The sequence below is a fragment of the Podarcis erhardii genome (assembly GCF_964252035.2).
Source record: "Podarcis erhardii genome assembly, chromosome: 13".
NCBI classification, from domain to species: Eukaryota; Metazoa; Chordata; class Lepidosauria; order Squamata; family Lacertidae; genus Podarcis; species Podarcis erhardii.
In genome coordinates, this window is record NC_138502.1 from 31,444,694 (window position 1) to 31,467,933 (window position 23,240).

The 23,240-nt window shown below is 42.9% G+C and overlaps 1 protein-coding gene across 1 annotated transcript in view; it reads left to right on the forward strand.

The window, feature by feature from the left end:
- The window catches only part of TBX21 (T-box transcription factor 21), a 58,557-nt gene that overhangs the window by 27,042 nt on the left and 8,275 nt on the right, over window positions 1-23,240 (forward strand). The window contains exons 2-4 of the mRNA XM_081837897.1: window positions 17,119-17,273; window positions 21,614-21,735; window positions 21,865-22,023. Of these exons, the coding sequence (XP_081694023.1) occupies window positions 17,119-17,273; window positions 21,614-21,735; window positions 21,865-22,023 (436 nt within the window). The remainder of the gene's footprint in view (window positions 1-17,118; window positions 17,274-21,613; window positions 21,736-21,864; window positions 22,024-23,240) is intronic.

Here is a 23,240-nt window from a genome sequence, read left to right on the forward strand (position 1 = left end):
TTGGGCAATGAGCTTCCACAGAAAGGCCTGTGAAATGGATACTTTTAATGCAGATATAATAAACATGTAAATACTCCTGCTTTTGATGTGGTGTGGCAGTGTACATTTAACACCGCATCTGTGTGGATAGGAAAATGTGACAAAGTACTTCGTTACAGGACGCTGGCTTTATGGTAAATCTGCTTCATTTGTGGTAGGAGCTTGGTCTACAGCAGAGGTTTTCGATGTTTTTGAGTCCGCAGCTCCCTTGATCAACTACATTCTTTCTGTGGCACTCCTGTGGGGCTCAGGAGCCCAGTTATGTCACCCCTCGCCTGCAAAGCTGGCAGCCTCTCACCCTTTTTTGAACACTTTCCCTTGTGGAGGGTTCCCTCAGCCTCCTCTCCCCTCTCCTTGGGAGTCCCCTGGGCAGCCACTGCCATGGTTGAAAACCCCTAGTCTAGAGACCACAGTTGTGACTTAGGGCCTGTGTATATCCATGGGCAAAAGGTAGTCTGTCACCCTCAGTTCCTTTGTCTGCAAGATGAGCATGCCAGGAACCAGTTTAGTGGCATTGTTAGGCAAGATTAAAATATAGAGAACATGCTCTACAGTAGAAGTGACTAGATGTAACAACACCTGCAAAGTTCTGCATTTGCAACAGGGGCAAAGGTGGGATTGGAGGTACTGGGGTTGAGAAGCTTGTCGGCTCTGAGTGGTTATTGCGGCCCGTATCACGTTCCCCTGGCAACGTTGGCTCAGGAAGTCAGCAGCCCACCACACGCCCTGTTTAGTTCTTTTTGTTGTTTTGCTGTGGTGCGGCGATGAGGAGAGGGGATGGGTTTTGGCTCCCCTTCTGAAAAGTTCAGTCTATAAAACTTGATTTCCCCCCACCCGCTCCCCACCACAATCCTTGCATGTGTCCCGGCTCCCACCCAACACATGCAGACAGAGGCTTTTACTTGGAAGTAAGAGAGAGATTATAATTCAGGCAAGTAACAATACAGCAGATACAGTGTTCAGGAATTACAATCCAGGAGTAGGGAAGTTCAGAACTGGGTGGAAGGGACAAAGATGTCCTGACAAATTTCCCCACCCCTCCCTCCAAGATTCTGTGTTTATCAACTACCTTTTGTTGTTGTTGCTGAATGGTCACTGTTAGTAAGGTAAGTATGGTTCAGTGTTCCAAGAGTGAACCTTGTTTTTTCATGCTCCCTGCTCTTCTCACTCTTTCAATCAATGGTTTTCTCTTTTATGGAAACCATAGTTATGCTAGCCCAGTTATCCAAGCCCAGCAAACTAAGGTTGGCACTTGTCCGCCAAACCAGGATTGCAAACCAGTTTTGAATTGCTAGCGGCTGCAAAGCCACATGTTGTAGATGTGTAATAGTGGATATTAGTTGCTGAGTGTCATTTAGATGGGAGTGTTCTTTGTTTGTGTCGGTCTCACTAGTTTGTATTTGTTTACTACCTGGTTTGTTTTCACTTTATAAGTTTGATACTCCGTTTCACACTTTGCTTGGGCCAATAAACTGAATTGGGCTAAATCCTGGTTCGGCAGCAAAGTGCATGTCACTATATGCTGGTTTGGATGCAAACCATGGTTTATGTGAAAGTGGAAGTAACTTTGCCTATGATGCCGCTGTGGACTGACTGGATCTCAAGCTGAATTTTTCACAGCTCTTGCTAATCTTTCAAACCAGATGTCCCAGGGATGGAATTTGGGGCCTTCAAAGGCAAAGCTTGAGTTTTACCTGTGAGCTGTGGCCCCTGACACTTGTATTTCCTTTCTAAAAGAAATGTATTCAAAGATTTCCTTTTATTACTTAAACTATTAAAGTGTCCCTTAAGGACAGATTTTTGACATGTGGACCTTTGCTTCAAAACCATCAAACATTCTCTTATTTTGCCTTGAACATCTGTCCTTATATACTATTATACATAGCCGTAGAGATAATTTCCCAAAACTTGTCCAATGGTTCTTGCTCCATGTGAGTCCCTGAGGGTCAAATCAGACTGGATCTGGGTAAGGTGCGGCTGCAATGCGGGTAACGGCACAAGTTTAACCCTTCCCCTCTGCTTTGTTTTCCTGACTTAAATTCCCCCCACCCCCATGGGAACCTTCCATGGCTAACAGCAGCTATGCTGGGGCGGGGAATTTAAGTCAGGGAAATGGGATGGGGAAAAAGTTAAACAGCCACCTCTCGCCCCCCGCAAAGCAAAATTGAGAGCAATTGCAGATGCTTTGAACCAATGGCAGATTTCCCACTTGACATCTCAGTTTGGCTTTTGTCCAACACCTGCGTCCCAACACCTGACTCTAACTGCTACTAATAGTACCAAACCTATTTCCTGTTGCCTATCTGAGAGCTGCTCTTTTACATAATTTAGTAAACAATCCAGGAGAGGTCAGTTCAGGTTATGTCTTCAAAAAAAACCCAACAAAACAAAACATAGATGGCAAGCATCTCAGTTTCCTCTTTTTCTAAGTCTTGGCCCCCATTGCTCACCCACCCCAGCCAAGGCTGTCGCCAGGTTCGATGGGGTCTTGAGCAAAGTGAGCCACCCCCTCAGTCCCAGGATCCCTTTGGACTTACCTGGCAGATGAGTGGCTGTATCAAACTGACATTTTCTGTAGCTCCCTAGAAGGATGCTATGTCCGGGGCATTGTAGAAAATTAAGATGCCAGCCAGAGCCAACTGGTCAACGATATTCAGAGGGCCAGGGCAGGCATCAGCAGTGAGGCCTGCTAGGTGCTGAGATCCTGGCAGAAGACCACAGATTCCCATCTGGGATTGGAAATCAGTTCGACTGCAGCAGTCATTCATTCATTCATTGTTTTATTAGATAGCTTATCTGCCCTTCACCACAAGATACCAAGGGCAGGTTTACAATAATGATTTTATTTTATTCTGATACTATTTCTATCAGAATAATAGAATAAATAAATCGGTTTACAAAAGTAAAACACACATTAAACCAATATCCAGTTATTAAATGGTTACAACCATAAACCAAGGGCAATAGCAATTAAAAACAGTCCGATAAATAAAATAATTAAATGTATAAAAACTATACAAACATTTAAACACAATTCTGCGTATAAAAACTTTTTACCAAAAAATAGTTATGATACAGATGATCCCCAGATTTAACCATTTATAAATTTAATTGCTTAATTGGTCAGGATAATAATTTTAAGAACCTGTTTTACAGCGCAGACCTATGTATGTCTACTCTGAACTAAGTCCTGTTCAGTTTTAGTGGGACTTGCAACCTAGTAAGAATGTAGGACTGCAGCCTTTTAATCAACTAAAAATAACCAGTGATAAATCTAAGCAACACATCCCCATTTTTTTAAACAAGGGCCAAATTGTTGTATGATCATAAAAAAGAAAAAGAAAATATTAAGGATGCCCTTTCCTTTTGTCAGTGAGTGGTAGTTTTTGTGTACAACTGAACTGTTAAGTTTGATCACATTGTTTTGAATATCCAAACAAGGCATCTATACCAAGTCCTTTGTAGTTTGCAGATTTAACCAGATTCTTTTCAAAAAGTCAGATGATTGATAAGATAAGCATTCCTTTATTGGTGGATACAGAAGCATGTGACTCTCAGAAGCTTGCGCTAATTTTTTTCCGCATTCTTACCCGGGCTGTGGTTACATTTAAAACATCCCTGATAGCTCAGTGATGGTTTGGGAAACTTGAGAAGACAACATACATTTCCGTTCGTATGCTGGCAACCTCCTGTTCTTTTTTTATATATGCATCCTTCCTGTCTGAAGCAGCTCCTTTGAGGTCCCTCTGAGCTGACCAGACTGAATTGGTTAGTTAGAAAGCTTTGTGCCAGTCCTTTTCTTCTGCTCATTTATTCATTTCTTTAGCAGCAGGAGTATTGATAGAGCTATTCCAATACGTACCTACATAATAAAAACAACAACAGAACACTCAAAGTCCAAAAGGGAGGAGGAAATAGAGGTTTCAGATACATCAGCTGTAAGACTAATGATTTATGTTTCTCTTCCCTTCCCTTTCATTATTTCCATTTTGCAAAAACAGCTGGAAATTTAGGACACTTCCCATTCTGCTTCTAATTTTCGGGTGGGATTCAGTCACCTTCTGGCAAATTTAGGCTATAGTTGATTGGGAGGTCTTGCACAACTAACCTGCTTCCCCAAATGAAGCAGGTAAAGTGACCGGTAAAGTGAGGTGGGAAATTTCCTGAAAAGCATGAAATAACACTTGCCTTGACCCAACATCATCTAACTTCTCCACAAACAAATCAGGATGAATGCTCAATAAATAGGTCATCTGGAAGTGACCTTACAGGTTTACTGATGTATTACAGTGGAACCTCGGAAGCCGAACGCCTTTAAACTCAAACGTTTTGGCTCCTGAACGATCGAAAACCAGAAGTGATTGTTCCGGTTTTTGAACGTTTTTCGGAAGCCGAACGTCTGGCTCAGCTTCTGCGACTTCCGATTGGGTGCAGGAAGCTCCTGCAGCCAATCAGAAGCCACTCCTTGGTTCTCGAACCGTTTTGGGAGTCAAACGGACTTCTGGAACGGATGAAATTCGAGAACCAAGGTATGACTACAGGGAAAACACTCTTGAGGGCAGGTCATCTTCCCCAGTCAGACCAGCACTATGCGACACAGCTGTACTATTCTTATGTCAGGTCACTAGAGGTGGGGTGGAAGATAACATTATTTTTCATTTTATTATTGTTATTTTATAATGTTTACATTCGGGGGGGGGACCCAGCTATAAACGTGAGGTGCATTCTTGCAGTTATTGTCAGTTTTGTTTCATAACTATGGAATGATTGGCAAATGAATCTTCATTCTAGTTGGATGTCTCCCAGAAGACCAAGGGAGTTTTGTCTCTTTAACACCAGTTCCACTTTAAATGTGTAACTTAAAACCCAGGAGGTCTATTCATAATGAGCTGTGAGTTCCTGGCTGTAAGATCCTTCCTCTTAGGTGATGAATCCAAACCAGCAGGCTTCGAAGTCATATTCCTAATTAATATTTCTCTTCACTCTTAATTGTTTAGTACGTTTTTCAGAGGCAACATTATTTTTAATAGGTGGAACAGAGAACGTTTATAGATATGCTTTGCCATTTTGGAAAGGACAACCACCCATCCCGATATTTTCCCCTCTACCATTCTGTTTGGTATGACCTGGGATGGGGGAAATAGGGTCTCAAAATGTCAGAGATATATTGACCCCCCCAAACAGGACTTAATCAGTCTCAATATGAAGGAATAGGAGTGTGCCCCTGACCATGCAGAGAGTGCTTTTTCTGTTCACTGAGTAATCACATGAATAGCCCAGCTCCTGTTACTAAGTCTCATCAACAAATCACCTCATCACCACGTAATTAAAACTCTTGGAAACAAAAGAGAAGAACTAGCGTTAGGTCAGGTGTAAGTTTCCTGTAGTTTTGACTTGTCTTATTGCGAAACAAAAACCTTGTCAAAGAGGTGATATCAAAGTTACAAACCACAGCAGCCATCTGCTTTCCATTCTCCTCTTTGAAAATACGGCGTTTTCCAACCTGTAAATGCACAGTCCATTTATTTCTGTGTCCTGAAGGCCTTTTGTCTTGTAAAATCTGACATGGCCAAAACAGTATTATTAATAAATTTAGTACTGTAGTACTAGCAGCAGTGGTAATAAACATGCCTTTATTTGTGCAGTTTTCACCCCACCACAGCCTGGTAAACTAGACCGTTGTTGTTGTTGTTGTTGTTGTTGTTGTTGTTGTTGTTAGTATTATTGCAGCTGTGGTTGTCCATCTATGACTGTCAGTGTCTCAACATGTTAATTCTGCCCTAGCCACTTTTTTGTACATTGGGAGGGAGAGGCTGAGTGTTCTGGGCTAAAGCCAAAAGGCTTTGACTGAGCATCCTTACCCTTTGGAGACCATAGGAAGAGGGGCTGCATGGATAATGACTCCACTTGTGAAAAATGCAGCCTTACAGAAAATTTCCCTGTTTTTGGGAGACTGGCTGAGCAGTTGTCCTCTGACCCGTGCAAGGTCCATGGAAAATATGACTCAGCAGTTAGAGAATATGTGATTCTTGGCTATGTATTAATTCCCCCTCCACCCCACACCTTCCAGTTGTCAGTCTCTTAAGGATAAAACCAGGATGATGATTATGTACTCTCTCTTTTCTCTCTGCCCCCTTCATTACTGGAATTCCTGCTGGTGCCGATTTGATGGCACAGCGCACCAGATTTTGAGGGCCAACACAGGCTTCTTCCATAAATTCAAGGCCATGCAATATGGAGGCAGACATTCTGAACAGAAGCAACCCCCTGTTTAGATATGCAGTGGTACCTTGGGTTACATACGCTTCAGGTTACAGACTCCACTAACCCAGAAATAGTGCTTCAGGTTAAGAACTTTGCTTCAGGATGAGAACAGAAATCATGTTCCAGTGGCGCGGCGGCAGCAGGAGGCCCCATTAGCTAAAGTGGTGCTTCAGGTTAAGAACAGTTTCAGGTTAAGTACAGACCTCCGGAACGAATTAAGTACTTAACCAGAGGTACCACTGTACACCCATGAGTGGTCCTCAATGCTCCTTGTCCCTTTTTAATCTGCAGGGGCAAAATGGTCTCTGCCACAAAGCTATAATTTGGACTATGGTTCTACCCTGGAACTTGCTTTAGATGCCAGGGCTTTGCTCCATCAGAAAAAAATACGAGACGCCTCTGAGCAAGTGCAGAATCCTTTTTCCTCTCCACCGTAGGACCACAAGCAACCCACACACCTCTGGAATTAGATAAAAGGGCATCCGGGATGTGACTTCCAAGATTGGCAGAAAACAGGGTATGTGTTGCTCTGGTCCTCGCCTTCTAGCCTAGCTGTTGACAAGGCATTTGTGATCTGGGGATGCGGGTGGCGCTGTGGTCTAAACCACTGAACCTCTTCTTGGGCTTGTCAATCAGAAGGTCAGCAGTTCAAATCCATGCAATGGGGTGAGCCCCCGTTGCTCTGTCCCAGCTGCTGCCAACTTAGCAGTTCGAAAGCACACCAGTGCAAGTAGATAAATAAGTACCACTGCGGCAGGAAGGCAAATGGTGTTTCCGTGTGCTCTGGTTTCCGTCATGGTGTTCTGTTGCACCAGAAGTGGTTTAGTTATGCTGGCCACATGACCCAGAAAGCTGACTGTGGACAAACGCTGGCTCCCTCGGCCTGAAAGCAAGATGAGCACTGCAACCTCATAGTCGCCTTTGGCTGGACTTAATCGCCCAGGGATCCTTTACCTTTATTTGTGATCCTTAAAATCTTTTTATTAAAACAAATCACTTAAATATTTCTAATTGAAACCTCTTATACTTTTCTATTTTTTAACTTTTTTTTAACTTTTTAGATGTGCAAAATCTCTGACTGTGATTTCACCTAGCTGGGTTGGACCTCAGCATCTCTAATTACAGAACTTCAGAACTCCTACACGATGGGGGTAATCCTATCACTGGAGTAGGTGGGGACAAGAGAAAAAAAACTGTGGGTTTTTGTTTTGTTTTTGTTGTAAAGGTGCTGGAACTCAAACCTGACCTCGAACCAAAATCTCTGGATTTATTTATTTATTTATTTATTTAAAGTATTTGTTGTTTACCCTGCTCTTTGGCTGGATAAAAGGTTCTCAGAACAGCTCACAATAGCTGATATCAAAACAAAACAAATTCCTTCCAGTAGCACCTTAAAGACCAACTAAGTCAGTTCTTGGTATGAGCTTTCGTGTGCATGCACACTTCTTCAGATACACATGCACACGAAAGCTCATACCAAGAACTGACTTAGTTGGTCTTTAAGGTGCTACTGGAAGGAATTTGTTTTGTTTTGACTATGGCAGACCAACACGGCTACCTATCTGTAGCTGATATCAAGACAGTCCCTGCCCTCAGGGCTTGCAGTCTAAGAGACATGTCACAAAAGGAACATAGGTTGGAAGGGAAGAGGAAGAAAAACAAACTTTTCTTTAGGCTTTATTTCCTAATAGCAAAGCATCTTCTCCCTCTCTGGTTGCTGGCAGCGTCCCCCTTTGAGCGTCTCAGACCTTAGTGATATGTTTCAACACTGAAAACGAATGCTGCGTATACTCAGATATAATTTTATATTCTTCTTCAGGTGGCCTCTTGTGTTTTTCTTGATCTCAGTAGTATATTAGTACGTTCCTGTGACTTTTGAATGGGTTTAATGGGTCAGGCACACAGTGTTTGTGTGTCAGGCTGAGGGAACTGGTCAGAAAATGGTAAACCAGGAACAGCAAGATTTGCTGTTCCTTTCTGCGGCCCAGCAGGACCTGCAATCCTGCCTCCGGGATGGGCTGTTTCCTCTTGGGATTTAAATGTACTGTTTAATAGTATTAAAATATTGACCTAGCCTTCCCTGGGGGAGGCCATTGAAGAATGGATTACTTCTTTTTGCATAGAGATGCTCCCAGATTTGGGGGGCGGGCAGGTGTGTGTTTGTGTCTGCAAGGGAAGAGGGAAAGGAGAGTTGGTTGTGCATCAGCTGGGAAGAAGGAAGCTTCTGATTCCATGAAATTAGTTTGCTCTTTAGAAGTTTTATCTCTTTTCCATTTCAAACGTGCAACCTTCAGGAGTAGCTGACGTGGATTCTGTGTTCGATTCCGAATGCAAAAATTGATAAAATCTCCCCATCGTGTTATATGGTGATTGGAAACTATGTAGACTCAGAATTGCAGTGGGAATGCTTATGATCAGTTTTGGGGGTGGTGTGTGTTTTAAAATGGACTTAATTTGGAGATGAAGTACTGTAAATAAAAAAAAATGTCCAGTAGCACCTTAGAGACCAACTACAGTGGTGCCTCGCAAGACGAAATTAATTCGTTCCGCGAGTTTTTTCGTCTTGCGATTTTTTCGTCTTGCGAAGCACGGACTTTGGAAAAGCTTCAAAAATCACCAAAGTCTTCAAAAACCTCAAAAAAGGCTACCACACCGCGTGCTATGAGTTGCTCCTCGAAGTGAATGCACGGTTTTAAGAAAAAGGAAACAAATTTGCAAGACGTTTCCGTCTTGCGAAGCAAGCCCATAGGGAAATCCGTCTTGCGAAGCAACTCAAAAAACGAAAAACTCTTTCGTTTTGCGAGTTTTTCGTCTATCGAGGCATTCGTCTTGCGAGGTACCACTGTAAGTTTGTTCTGGGTGTGTTCTTTTGGAGAGAATAACAGGCAAGCTTCACATAGCACTGTTTTCTCCATTGGGAATAATAATAATAATAATAATAATAATAATAATAATAATAATAATAATAGCAGGTCCCAACTGATGTCAGTTGGATGGTACTTTTAGAAGATATCTGAAGGCGGTGCTGCAAAGGGAAGTTTTTAATCTTTAATGTTTTATTAGGTTTTATATATTCTGTTGGAAGTAGCCCAGATGGGGTAACCCAATCACATGGGCGGTGTACAAAAATAAGCACCATCATAATCAGTGCTTTCCCCCTAGAAAAATAGGTGCCAGTACTCACAATGAAGTTGTTGCAATAAGTGCCATACTTTTTAACAACAAGATTAAGAAATCAAGAAGAGAGAATTTTTAATAAAAAGCAGGGATCATTTATACTTAAAGAATTGTTGTAAACAATTTAAAACATTGGCAGGATTAACATAAACACACGCATATTGCGATGTCAAAATTTTGAATATAAGCGATTAATTATAATTAGGTGGTGGAGATGCAGAAAAAAGAAGAGGCAATTTATGTAACCAGAGAAAGGGAGGGGGAGGGAAGTCAATATCCACATTAAATGTATGAAATAATATTTTTTACGTTCTGTAAAATGTGTGGGGGGGGAAATATTTTTAAAAAGAAGTGGTGGTACTGTGTACCCTTGAGCACCCCTTAAAAACACTGATAATTATCACCATCATTTACCCACGTTGGGGAGGTTAATCCCAATGAACTCAAGGGACTTACTTCTGAATGGACTATTCACTGTTGATTTCTTTTTTTTTTTTTTTGTATCAGAGTTCATTCAAGAAGAAGCGCTGCTCCTCTGCGAGGCTTGCTTCCTACAGACAGCCAACAGTGTCCTAACAGTTTTACTTATTCCATTTATGACATATGCCTTCTTTCTTCTATGGAAAAACATACCATGGGGTTCAAAGGTGGCCTTCAACCCAGGGGCACTGAATGAATCCAGACCTGCTTGTCCAAAGTCCGGCCCGGGGGCCTAATCCGGTCAGTTTAATCCTGCCCCTGCAGCAGTTTATTTTTATTTCCTGGTGTAAAAGACAGTCAACAAAATCCTAAAAGACGGTCAACAACTTAAATCCTAAAAAAAGGTCAACAACTTTGGTCGGCCCTCATGCATGTTCACGTCATCAAATCTGGCCCTCTTTTAAATATGTTTGGACACCCCTGACTTAAAGCAAAGTGTCTGTGCATTCATAACATGCCTTAGGATGTGTGTGCCATAATCACAGCGCCCCCCCCCCCAAAAAAAAACCAGGGCGAGGGAGAATGTCAGCCTGCAATTAAAACTTTAATTTGTTTAAGTGTGATGTTTACAGCCCTGGTGGTTTGGTTTTGGTTTAAAATAGCCATTTGCCTTTATGGTAATTTACCAAGTACAGTGGTACCTCTGGGTATGTATTTAATTCGTTCCAGAGGTCCGTTCTTAACCTGAAACTGTTCTTAACCTGAAGCACCACTTTAGCCAATGGGGCCTCCTGCTGCCACTGCGCTGCCAAAGCACGATTTCTGTTCTCATCCTGAAGCAAAGTTCTTAACCCAAGGTACTATTTCTGGGTTAGCGGAGTCTGTAACCTGAAGCGTATGTAACCTGAAGTGTATGTAACCTGAGGTACCACTGTAAACCATTGAGTCATGCACTCCTCACATGCTCAGGGACACTTCTTTGTTATGGCTACATGCACACCAGGCCTAAGCCCTGACTCTGAAAACAGGTTTCCGGGTTGTCCCAGAGCCCTTGTTGAATCAAGCCTATCTGCATATCTGGGATTAGGGAGAAGGGTAGTCCTGGGCAGAGCCAAACCACTTGATTTTATAAATTACCCATTGAATCTGTACAATAGAGAGCCTTGGAGGAATGCTGATTTTTTTCCTTTCAAGTATTTCTATTTCTCGTGGGTCTTAAATAAAATGTAATAAATGCTGTGTAGCATGTGAGCGCATTTTCTTGAGGCAGCGAGCAAAGTCTGAACTGTCGGGTGAAAGTATATTTTGAACAATGAAGAGTCTTGCAGGATATTGGGGTGCTTCCAAACGACCAGTTTATTGAGTGTTCATTCTGATTGGTTTGCAGGGAGGTTGTGTGATGTTGGGTCAAGCAAATGTCCCATGGTTTCTGCTGCACATTCCCCTCACTTTCCTTATTGCAAAAAGTCCGGGTTTTGATACTGGTTTGTTGTGCAAGAGCACCAAATTGACTGTCGTTGCAGAACCTGAACCTACCTGTATGTGAATGAATCCCACTCACAAAATGACAACAACAGTCTGTTAGGTCTTTTAGTCCGCACAAGCAAATGTCAAAAAATTGTATGGGTTTTTAAGCAAATACAAACAAAATGACCTTTATACCCTTAGCCAGCAGTGTTTGTTTTTTCCGTTGTCTCTAGACATGTACTTACACAGTTAAAATTCAAACATATTACTTAACGTGACCCCTCCACTGAGAATATTGGGCAGCTGATATAAGAAAGTCTTGATTTTGGTCATTAACATAGCTAAAGAAAGGGGCCCACGTTTCTTGGAAGGTGTCTCTATTTGTTGAGCCTTTAATTACCTTCCTGTGTGTGGTGAGATGCTCATTGCTATAACAAAGATACTATTTCCCCACATGTTCAGAGAAATTGGGGTTGTCCTTAAGGTGCCATAAGATCCTGTGGTTTGTGGTGGATTTGTCATAGTGGGGAAAATGTCCACTCACCTATGCTGGGGCACCTGATTTTCACAGATCTCCGTCATACCTAAGCCCTGCATCTCCTTCCCCCACCCCCAAATCTAGTCATTTAGTTGTGTCTGACTCTTTGTGACCCCAGGGACCAGAGTACGCCAAGCCCCCCTGTCTTCCACTGCCTCCCACAGTTTGGTCAAACTCATGCTGGTAGCTTCAACAACGCTGCCCAACCATCTCGTCCTCTGTCATCCCCTTCTCCTTGTGCCTTCAATCTTTCCCAACATCAAGGTTCGGAGCCTTCTCTTCTCATGAAGTGGCCAAAGTATTCAGGATCTGTCCTTCCAGTGAGCACTCAGGGCTGATTTCCTTAAGAATGGAGAGGTTTGATCTTCTTGCAGTCCATGGGACTCTCAAGAGTCTCCTCCAGCACCATAATTCAAAAGCATCAGTTCTTCGGCGATCAGCCTTCTTTATGGTCCAGCTCTCACTTCTACTCCTAAAATGGGCTAACTGAGCCGCTACTTGTTTGCATAGGAACCTGGGCAAGCTACTCTGTCCACTTACACTCAAGTGTGACTTATATTGGTGCTAGATAATACCACATTGCAGCACCTCTTCCAGGGAATTTCTCATGAGATCATTCAATGCTAGAGCATTGAGCAGGATTGGGAAATTTGTACTGCGGCGAAACTGCTACTTATTTAATTTTGGGGAAGATTGTGGGTGCTGTCCTGAATGTGGGGCAAGTCAAGATTGCCCCCACCTCTGTTCATGGAGCCCACCTAGGATGGTCCTACACAGTGGTGTTGACTGCAAGGTAGAGTGGAAAATGCCACCCACCGCCTTATTAAAATGGCAAAATCTATTTCTATCTGTGTGTGGGTGAATTGGGGGTGGCTAGAGGGGCTATTAACCTGGCTGTTAATTTTTTCCTTAGATCATACTCAGTGATCCACATTAAATGTACACATACCAGAAATGGTCTGCCATTTTCCGACTGGTTTGGGGGCTTAACAGAGGCGACTGGAAGGTGTTTTGGTTTGGCATTAAGAGATGATTCATGGACATTCCAAACCAACCTCTTGTGCCTAAGCACGATGACTGCAAATCTATGACTAAACTTTCCTAATAATTTATGTTTTAGTCATATATGAAGCTTCGTATTTTTAGTATACTGTATATATCTAAGTTATTTTTTTTAAAAAAACACCTCTTGCTGTAGAGGGAGGGAAAATCCTCCTCATCATTTATATTTCATCACTCCAGTTCCTCTCCCCCACCCCCACCCCAATTTATCAGCAGCAAAATACATTTTGCATTCTCCTTCCCTTCCATCCCAACCTCACTTATGGATAGTGTTAGATTTGGGGGGGGATATATTTGAACCCCCAAATAAGAGGCAAAGCACATACTGATATCCGGCAAATTCTGCTAAAAACACTTTTTGTTTCAGGAAGACCAGCCCGATATGTAGAAGTTACATGTGTTTTATTTCCTTTTAGCTGCTGTTGATGTCAATAATCTTTGGAATATTTGTAAATACCAGTTTTTCAACTGGTTTTTTTTTTTTTTTTTTAAACTAGCAATTTCAATGTTTTATATTTTTGTAAACGGCTTAGAGGTTTTCTCGCAATAAGCGGCGCATGCATTTTATTTAATAACCAAATAGAGGTCAAGATTTGCATCATATTTGCATATGCTAATGTATAGGTGTAGGTGAAAATTTATAAAGGGCAAGTGTCATTTAAACAGAAATGCACCACAGTTTGTGAAGGCTGAGGCCAAGTTTCACTTCCCTTTCTCCCCCCCGCAATTGTTTCACTGCCCATTTAAAAATAATTAATTTGATACAGTGTTGGTGACTTGGTTCTGTATTCTACTCCTTCATAACTTTATGATGCGTTAATGATTTTATGGTACACTGCCGTGGTATTTTTTTAAACAAATCTGGAACAGAGTGAGGCACCTTCCCGCGTCGGCAAATTTTAGTCACCCAAAAGGGTGGGATTTGCATAAGCTAGACCCAGTTCACTGGCACAAACCATTGCAATGAAGCTCCAGTTCAGTGGGGCTGTTACATAATGTCTGCAATCAGTGTGTTAGGAGTGAAAAGTTGGGTTGTATACAAGTAAGTTCTAATCAAGGGTATACCCACTGAAACCAATAGTCCTACGTTAGTCATGTCCATTGACTCCCATGAGTCTAGAACTATCAGCCCAATAACCTCTAGGGAGTGGCAGACTGTTTAGACGGGGGTTAGGTACACGCCATAAATGTAAAGCACACTTGCACGTTGCTTCCCCCTTGAAAGAATCATGGGAACTGTGCTTTACTCCCTCGCAGAGCTACAATTCCCAGCACCCTCAGCAAACTACAGTTCCCAGTTGGGGAAAGCCCAGGTGCTTTCTATTGCTGTGTTTGGGGATCTTCCTGCTTATTAGCTTTTATTATTATTATTACAGTGGTACCTCGGGTGAAGTTCTTAATTCATTCTTGAGGTCCGTTCTTAACCTGAAACTGTTCTTAATCTGAAGCACCACTTTAGCTAATGGGGCCTCCTGGTGCTGCAGTGCCGCCACCGCGCGATTTCTGTTCACATCCCATCTTAACCCGAGGTACTATTTCTGGGTTAGCGGAGTCTGTAACCTGAAGCGTATGTAACCTGAAGCGAATGTAACCCGAGGTACCACTGTAGTATTATTATTATTACTACTACTACTACTACTACTACTACTACTAATAATAATAATAATAATATTACCCTGCCCATCTGACCAGGTTGTCCCAGCCACTCTGGGCGACTTCCAACAGAATATAAAAACACAATGAGACATCAAACATTGAAAGCTATATAGGGCTGCCTTCACACTCTTTGCGGCTTGGACTGCGTGCACATCTGTGTGTATTACATGGCAGGCAGTGGGGTGGAATGTCATTTAGAGCTGCCATATATCTGGATTTTCCCAAACATTACCTGGATTTCAAAGGTGAAACTTTTGGTGGTTTCCTTTAAAAAAAAACACACCCAAAAAAAAAACAGCTTAGCATCTTTCTGGGTGTCCCGGTTTTCATTTTTTGAAATATGGCCACCCTATTATCCTTCGAATTTTCCACCTCAGATATCCAAAGGTTTTAGACATGCTGTGTGAATAAGTTTCTCACAGCCATCCATGAGTTCTTTGGTGGCCCCCCCCCCCCCGCTTTTCTGGCTATCCGTCCCAAGTCTTTCTCTGTTTCTGTCCCCTTCTCGCTTTCTCTGAAAATAGAAGCTGTGTCTATTTCTGAACCGGAAGCTCGTGGAGGGGAGGGGAGTGAGGTAGAGGGATTGGGTAGGGGCCCGGGGGGGGGGCAAGAGGGAAGTGGCGAGGTAGAGAATTTGGTAAAGGTCAGGGGGGGTAAGAAGGAAACGGAGCTGTTTTTGCATCTGTCTCCGTCACTTCAAGCCGCTTAGCTTGAAGAACGAAAAGATGGAGCGAGTGTCATTTGGATGGAGCTGTTCTGCTGGGAGTGTGTGTGTGTTCGGGGAATGTCCTGGAAATATATTGACCGCTGGAAAGTAGATCATAGCACTGAACTATTAGGGCTGGGTGCAGTAATTGATGAAGCCAGCTGGAATATAGACAAGATTATCTCCTGTGGGAAGAGATAAGGAGTCAAAGGGCTTCTTCTATGCAGCATTGGAACCCAGGCTGCCCCCCCCCCCATTACTACAACAGTCCTCTGTGGGATAAGCATTTAGGCTCCGCTTCCCTGCTTAAGTTTTGAGCCACAAAGACTCCTGGGGGGGTTTATGGCCTCCTCCAGACGATTCCAAGGAAGCAGACGATAAAAAATGTATTGCCGTTTCCTTGAATTATCACACAGAGATCACTTGCTCACAGGGCTGCTGTGAGGAAAGAAATAATCTTGATGTCCCATACGCACCCTCAAATTATCTGGTGGAACAATGGAATCCAAACAAGGCAACATAGGTTACGTCCGCACCACACATTTAAATCACATTTGTACACTTTAACAGTCCTGGCTTCCCTAGAGAATGGTAGTTTACAGAGCAACAGTTCCCAGCACTCTTCGCAAACTGCAGTTTCCTGGATTCTTTGGGGAAAACTATGCTTTGAACCTAAAGTCAATGTGAACCTTAGTTACCTCCTCCACATCCACAGTTCTTCCTCCCAAGGAGTTCTTCCTTTCTGTGTTTGGAAGGTAAGTCCCTCTGCCTCCTCCTGCATAGACTATCAAGCCCTGCATAGACTATCAAGCTAATGAGAGTAAGTCTCATTAAGGTGAATGTGGATGGTTTCTTGTTAAGTATGTATGGGATTGCAGTCTAAGTGGTATAACGGCTTTCCCACAATTCCCCTTGTCCCGCTGCTTCCATGTGCCCTCCCCAACAAAACCTGCTCTTTAGTGCTCAATCGCAGCAAACAACAATTCAGGTTTTCTCTGGATTGACGTTTGCTCCAATTTAGCAGTAAAGAGCAGCTTTTTCCTGGGAAACGAGTGGGGCACAGGGAAAACTGTGCCTAGAAAGTGTGGATGAAGCAGAAAACACTGCAGGGGGTTGGACTAGAGGACCCCTGGGGTCCCTTCCAACTCTACGACTTTAGGCGTGAGACACATGGAAACGTGGGCAAGCCCAGTCTTCTTGTTCTGAATATCAGAGCTCGTGGAATCAAGCCGAACACTTGTAGCTCCCCCCCCACACTTCATGTAAATTCATGGGTTGGAGTTCATTGTCTCAAAGTTAGACGTGATGGTAAGCTTTTTAAGACAGGGTTTTCAAACGAATTCAAGAGAGAGAGCTCTAGCAGCGCCCATTCACCCAGCTAGCCAAAGATGAAAGTTTGATCTCTTGTTTATCTCCACCATATTGAAAGTTTGATGTTCAGAAGTACAATATGACTGAGATGCTGAAGATTACAATCTTTGGTTTATTATCTCCATCGTGCTCTTTGAGCTTCTGGCTGGTCACAGTCTGGAGGCAGAAGGCTGGGGTTTCACAGACTTTTTTGCTCTGAGGCAGTGTTTATGCGGTTATTCCAGTTTGAATAATTTCATAGGGACTGCAGTTTGAATTCAGGGCAGCGGCTCGTAACAACTGATGTTAGTACATTCATTTTGAAAACTTCTTGTGCCTTAACCTCAAAACAACCAACCCAGCAACGTGGGGCTATTTTATTCCTGTTTTACAAATGGTTGTGTTTTTTCTCTCCCCTTCCCTCCACAACACTGTTTAGGAGGATGTTCCCATTTCTGAGCTTCAACATCTCTGGACTGGACCCTGTCGCCCATTACAGCATCTTTGTGGACATTGTGTTAGTGGATCAACACCATTGGCGATACCAAGGCGGGAAATGGGTGCAGTGCGGCAAAGCAGAAGGAAATATGCCAGGTATGAGGGAGGAATTATCTTCCAGTGCAGAGTTAGACATATTAGCCCATGGGTAGGGAATCTACAAAATCCACAGTTGGGCCATGACTTTATTAGGACTAACCAAAATGTCACAGAACAGCAGCAAACTTTTGAATTCCCCAGTGCTTGAAATCCTGCCACAGTTTTGTGACCACTTCCTATTGACAAGTGTTCTTTCAACTTAGGTCTTCCTATGTTTTGTTGGACTACAGTTCCCATCATCCCCAGCCAGGTCAGTCAGGGGAGAGAGGCGATGGGAATTGTAGTCCAACATCATCTGAGGAAAAACATTGCTACAGAACACATTTCCTTTGTTCCCCCTTCATTCCTTCATCATGGCTAGTTTCTTTATATATGTTTTCCCATGGTAAACCATTCTCAGAAAGTAGCTCACATCAGGAAAGTTTGCATAATAAAAAAAACATTTTTATTCACTTTTTACATTTATATACCACCTTTATATTCCAAGGTGGTTATATGGTGTCCCCCCCCCCATTTCAGCCTTACAACAACCCTGTGAGGTAGGTGAGGCTGAGAGGCAGTGACTGGCCCGAGGGGCTTCATGGCTGAGTGGGGATTCGAACCCTGCTCTCCCAGGTGCTGGTACAGTGCTCTAACCATTATGTCACACTGGCTCTAAAATATAGTGCCATTTCAAGAAAACCAACCGTTGCAAAACATAACAGCATTTAAATAGTCATTAAAAAATTAGATTGGCAATTGAAGAGCTCATATTAACAAATACACACTAAGGCTAAACATTTCACTAACAATTTAGCCTAAATAATAATAATAATAATTTTTTATTTATACCCCGCCCTCCCCAGCCAAGGCCGGGCTCAGGGCAGCTAACAAGCAGTAATAAAAACAAGTTGAATGAATGCAACTTAAAAACAAGATTAAAATACAGCATTGAAATATTGAAACAAAATATTAAAATGCAGCCTCATCACAGGAGGAGAAAGGAAAAAGAAAAAAAGAAAGAGGGAGAGGGAATCAAATTGGCTCCAAGCCAAAGGCCAGGCGGAACAACTCTGTCTTACAGGCCCTGCGGAAAGAAATCAGATCCTGCAGGGCCCCGGTCTCATGAGGCAGAGCGTTCCACCAGGCCGCAGCCAGTGTTGAAAAGGCCCTGGCTCTGGTTGAGGCTAATCCGACTTCCTTAGGGCCCGGGACCACTAGGGTGTTGCTATTTATGGACCTTCAGGCTCTCTGTGAGGCATACTGGGAGAAATACAAGAATAATCCACCTCGGCAGCTCAGTTGGCAGAGCATGACACTCTTCATCTCAGAGTTATGGGTTCAAGCCTCATGTTGGGCAAAAGATTCCTGCATTGCAGGAGGGTGGAATAAATTACCCGTCATGGTCTCTTTCAACTCTACAATTCTGTGATGACACAAATACCAGCTAAATGTTGCCCCCAACAACAACTGTTAAATTACTTGGGACCTTATCCTGCTAGGCTGCATGGAAATGAGCCAGACAGAGAAGCAACATCTAGGTTTTGCAGGACTCATGCAAAGTGAGGGGAAAGCATTCTGCAAATTCTTGTGGGATTTCTTGCATTTACTTCTACTTCACGTGTGAATCTTGTGCCAAATTCAACGTAACGACTCTCCTCCAAAAAGTCGTATATGAAAGTTCTAACCATGAGAATATTTGAAGAATTTTGAATATGGGAAATTGTTCTAAAATTTGAAGAATTTTGAATATGGGAAATTGTTCTAATCTAGCTGGAAAGCACTCTGCAAATTCTTGTGGGATTTCTTGCATTTACTTCTACTTCACGTGTGAATCTTGTGCCAAATTCAACGTAACGACTCTCCTCCAAAAAGTCGTATATGAAAGTTCTAACCATGAGAATATTTGAAGAATTTTGAATATGGGAAATTGTTCTAATCTAGCTGGGTTATTTAAGACCTTTTTCGGCGGGAGCCTTTCGTTCTTGGTGGCAGTTTTCAGTTAGACCCTAAATGAATTTGGCAAGGGAAAGTTCTGAAGTCCACCCCCCCTTTTCTCCTACGCATGAATTTGCTGAGCGGTGGGTGGGTGGGGAGACTTTTATTTTCCCCTAATGTGGATTCCCTTTTATTTAATTGATAATTTAATTACTTGAACTTTTATAGTCCTCAAGTCTTACATACCCAGGGCAGTTTAGAGCATTTGCAGAGAACTTTTGAACAAAGACATCACAACAGTTTTAAATAAAAAAAAAAAAGTTTATTTAAATCTAACCAAATACTTTTGGAAATGAAATCACAGTACATCTTTTTTTTATTTTAGTCTAGCAGCTGCTGCCTTTGTCCTATTTGCTCTGCAGCGCCCCCACCTCCCCATTCTCAGGAGCTATAGCCCCATCTGGTGGTCCAGAGAAGAAACTGGATCACTTCATTGTTAAAGCACAGTGCTCTGCACAGAACCGTTTTGATAACGTTGTGCATTTCCTTTGCTACTATCTAAACGACTAGTCTGCACCCCATGCATTTAGTATTAAGAGCTGAGCATCCAGGGCAGAGGACATGACTTGAATTCTGGCACCTTTCTTTTGAAAGCTCAAGAATGTAACTACATGCTCTCTCCAGGGAAACTTGCCTGATGTTATATACCCATGTCCTTTGCGTGCCAAGCAAAGGCCTTCTTTTGTTTTCCCAGAGCTTTTTAAATATTAGCTGAACATGGTTTTAACCTGCTGTGATGTATTAACTCTGCCACTTTTAATTCAGTTTCTTGAGCATTTATTGTTTGAATGGTTTATAATGTTAACAGTCCTTGAAGTTCTCTGTACATAAGGGGCAGGATATAAGTTTAAGAAGAAACACACAAACACACAGAGTGAACAAATAACCAAATGAAATATTATAATTCACTTTCAGTAAATTTATTTTACAGATCAGTCCACGTCATAGCTGTCAACTTTTCCCTTTTCTTGCGAGGAATTCTATTCGGAATAAGGGAATTTCCCTTAAAAAAAGGGAAAAGTTAACAGCTATGGCCACGTGAATCATTAAACCCTTTCAAAGTACACAAAAAATATTTTTCTTTCACTTTTTACTCTGTACACTCCTTACACCATCTTGGTTTGCTGGGATCAATGCATACATTTTGCTCTATATTTGAGAGATTCACCTATTGACACCCCCCCTCTAAATTCTACCCAATGACTTATGTTTAATCTTCCATCTGTCCAACAGCAGGCATTTAAAGTTCGCTGTGATTCTTGCCTCTTCCACCTGCAACGGGAATCTGAAATGATAGTCCCGGTTGTGATCTTATCTTGGACAAAGTCATCAATTTGCTTCCTATTGGGCCTGGCTCCATAATGCAGGGCTGGGAGGGGAGCATAGATGAAACCCGCAGCAGTGACTGTCCCCAGTTGCTGCTGCTGCTGCTGCTACGTGCCCACTCCCATTTGCCTGCACTGCTTCAGCTGCCAGCCTCTCTTTCACAATCATAGACTTACCCACTTGCAGTACCATAATTGGACAGGAGCTGAGCAGCCAGCTGGCACCCATCCTATTACGCCAGGTGGGCAAGGTGTCAGTTCAGCCAGGTGTGTGCACCCCAGTGCGCTTAACACCAGGCCTGGCTTCTCTGTGCTATGCTCCAAACTCTGAAACAATTTTCAACACTGCTTATTTATCACGACTTCCAACAAGAAACTCTTGGCATGATTGTTGGAGCTAAGGAAGAGCTCTCAGCAGCCCCACAGTCCAGCAGTTCCTTAGGGTTCATTGTGTTAGAATTCCTGCTCCATGCTTGCAGTCATGGGATTGTTGACTTTCACATGATGGTGTACATTTTGACTCCACAGAGTGGGAAGTGACGGAGACAGGATGTTTGTGTTACTGTGTTCCGTGAAGTGGGACTCTTGTCCTTTGTTCTTTCTCTTTGGTGTCTGATTCTAGAGAGAGAGGGAGCCATGTTGCAGTGCTCCATGTGTGTTTATATGTAAATAAAGTAGATTAGCCAAAATGCTGAGTTGCTGCGGTTCTGTCATGCAAGCTGCGAAGACTCTGCGAATCCCTAAGTGTGTCTGTTGGCATTGGTCGCTGTGATGTTCGGGCAGAAGAAAGCTTTCGAAGCTCCCGAACAAAAGACCAGGAGGGAGAGAAAATGCCAGTCAGGCATGTGTCTCTGCCAGGGTCCTACTCGAGTGTAGGACGAGCTCCTGACACGTTGTAGGACAATCCAGCTGGAGTGATTTCGAAGCAGTTTAAATGTTTGTTGTGTAGACCAACACTAGGGACACCTATGCTTTGACCTGGACCTAGGCAATAAGGCTGAGAGATGCTTACTAGAAATGCCCTCTTTCCGGCAGGGAATCGGACGTACATGCACCCAGATTCTCCCAACACTGGAGCCCACTGGATGCGGCAGGAGATCTCCTTCGGGAAGCTGAAGCTCACCAATAACAAAGGAGCGTCCAACAATGTCACACAGGTAATGGTGGCTTCCCAAATTGGCTTTCTCCTCCAAACAAACAAACAAAACCAGGAGAGTTTAATGTCATGGAATATACTGACATAACATTATTCATGGATCTTGTGCCTTGTCCTGTTTGTCCAGCAGATGATCGTGCTACAGTCCTTGCACAAGTACCAGCCCCGTCTACATGTCACTGAGGCCAAGGACGGCGAGGTGGACAAAGTACACCCTTCCATCTGTAGCCAGACCTTCACCTTCCCCGAGACTCAGTTCATTGCCGTTACAGCGTACCAGAATGCTGACGTGAGTTTGCAGTCTCGGTCGCGACTGCTCACCGTTTGGATAACAGATGAGATAGAAGGGGTTGGGTCGGGTCTGGGATATAGGGTCATATTGGTCTGTGCAGGGTTTGGGAACTGAGGTATGCATTCACCTGGAATCTGTGAGTGCGGGTTTTTCATATTTCAGCATCAGTGTAACCTCAGAATATGCCGAAAATATTTGAAACGCGAGTGCTTCTGAGCATAAGCGAGAGTGTGAGAGTGTAGAGGAAGGGGAGCTGTGTTGCTTGCCACAAGTTTTTATAATGCACTAGTTAATACATACCTATGATATTTGTGTAGGCATATAAACTTATCACAGTAGGCTTGCTAACTAGGATGAAAATAACTTTCTGCCTGTGGCAAAACGTTCCTGGCAAAAAGACATTTTTTCTTAATTGAGGGGTGATGTCCTCCTCAACAACAGAGTAACAACTTGTGTGTTTATTGCACATAATCTGATAGCCCGTAAAAGCTCACAGAAGACAGATTCTACCACCTCCGTAGGCAGTGATGATGTTGACTGACACCAAATGTTTAACATAGCTTTAAACCATAGTTTAGTGTGATGATAACAAGCCACAGCAAGCCTCACGCTTGTGTGCTGCCCACCAACCCCACCAACCCCACCCAAATCTACCTTTCTCTTTTACTTAACCACAGCTTTGTAGTGTTATCTAAAACAGCTTATTTTAAGTTCAGGTAGGTAGCTGTGTTGGTCTGATGCAGTCGAAATAAATAAATGTTTTATGTATGTTTAAACATTTTGACATTTGCCATCCTGGGCTTCTTTGAGACGGAAGGTGAGATAGAAATTTAATAGGGAATAACTATAAATGACAATAATAATCCGACCTGGCAAGATGTGCTTAATGTTGACCATGGTTTGTTGGAAACAAGCCAACTGTAAACCATGGTTAATTTAGCATGACATCCAAAAGTGATTCCTTGGTTTACAGACGCTCTCTTGTTTAGAGATCTTCAATGGCAGAAAGTTGTGCTTGTGAGCTAAACGGGTTCGGGTACATGGAAGGCACAGACAGGATTATAAATGCATTACTAGATCACTGTTTGCTCTGGTCACTCACATTCCACACTCCCACACCCGACACAGTGGATTTCTGTGCAGCAGCTACAAAATGTGAAGAAATGTGCTTTCATTCATCCGATCATTCACTACATCTGTACCCAAATCCCATC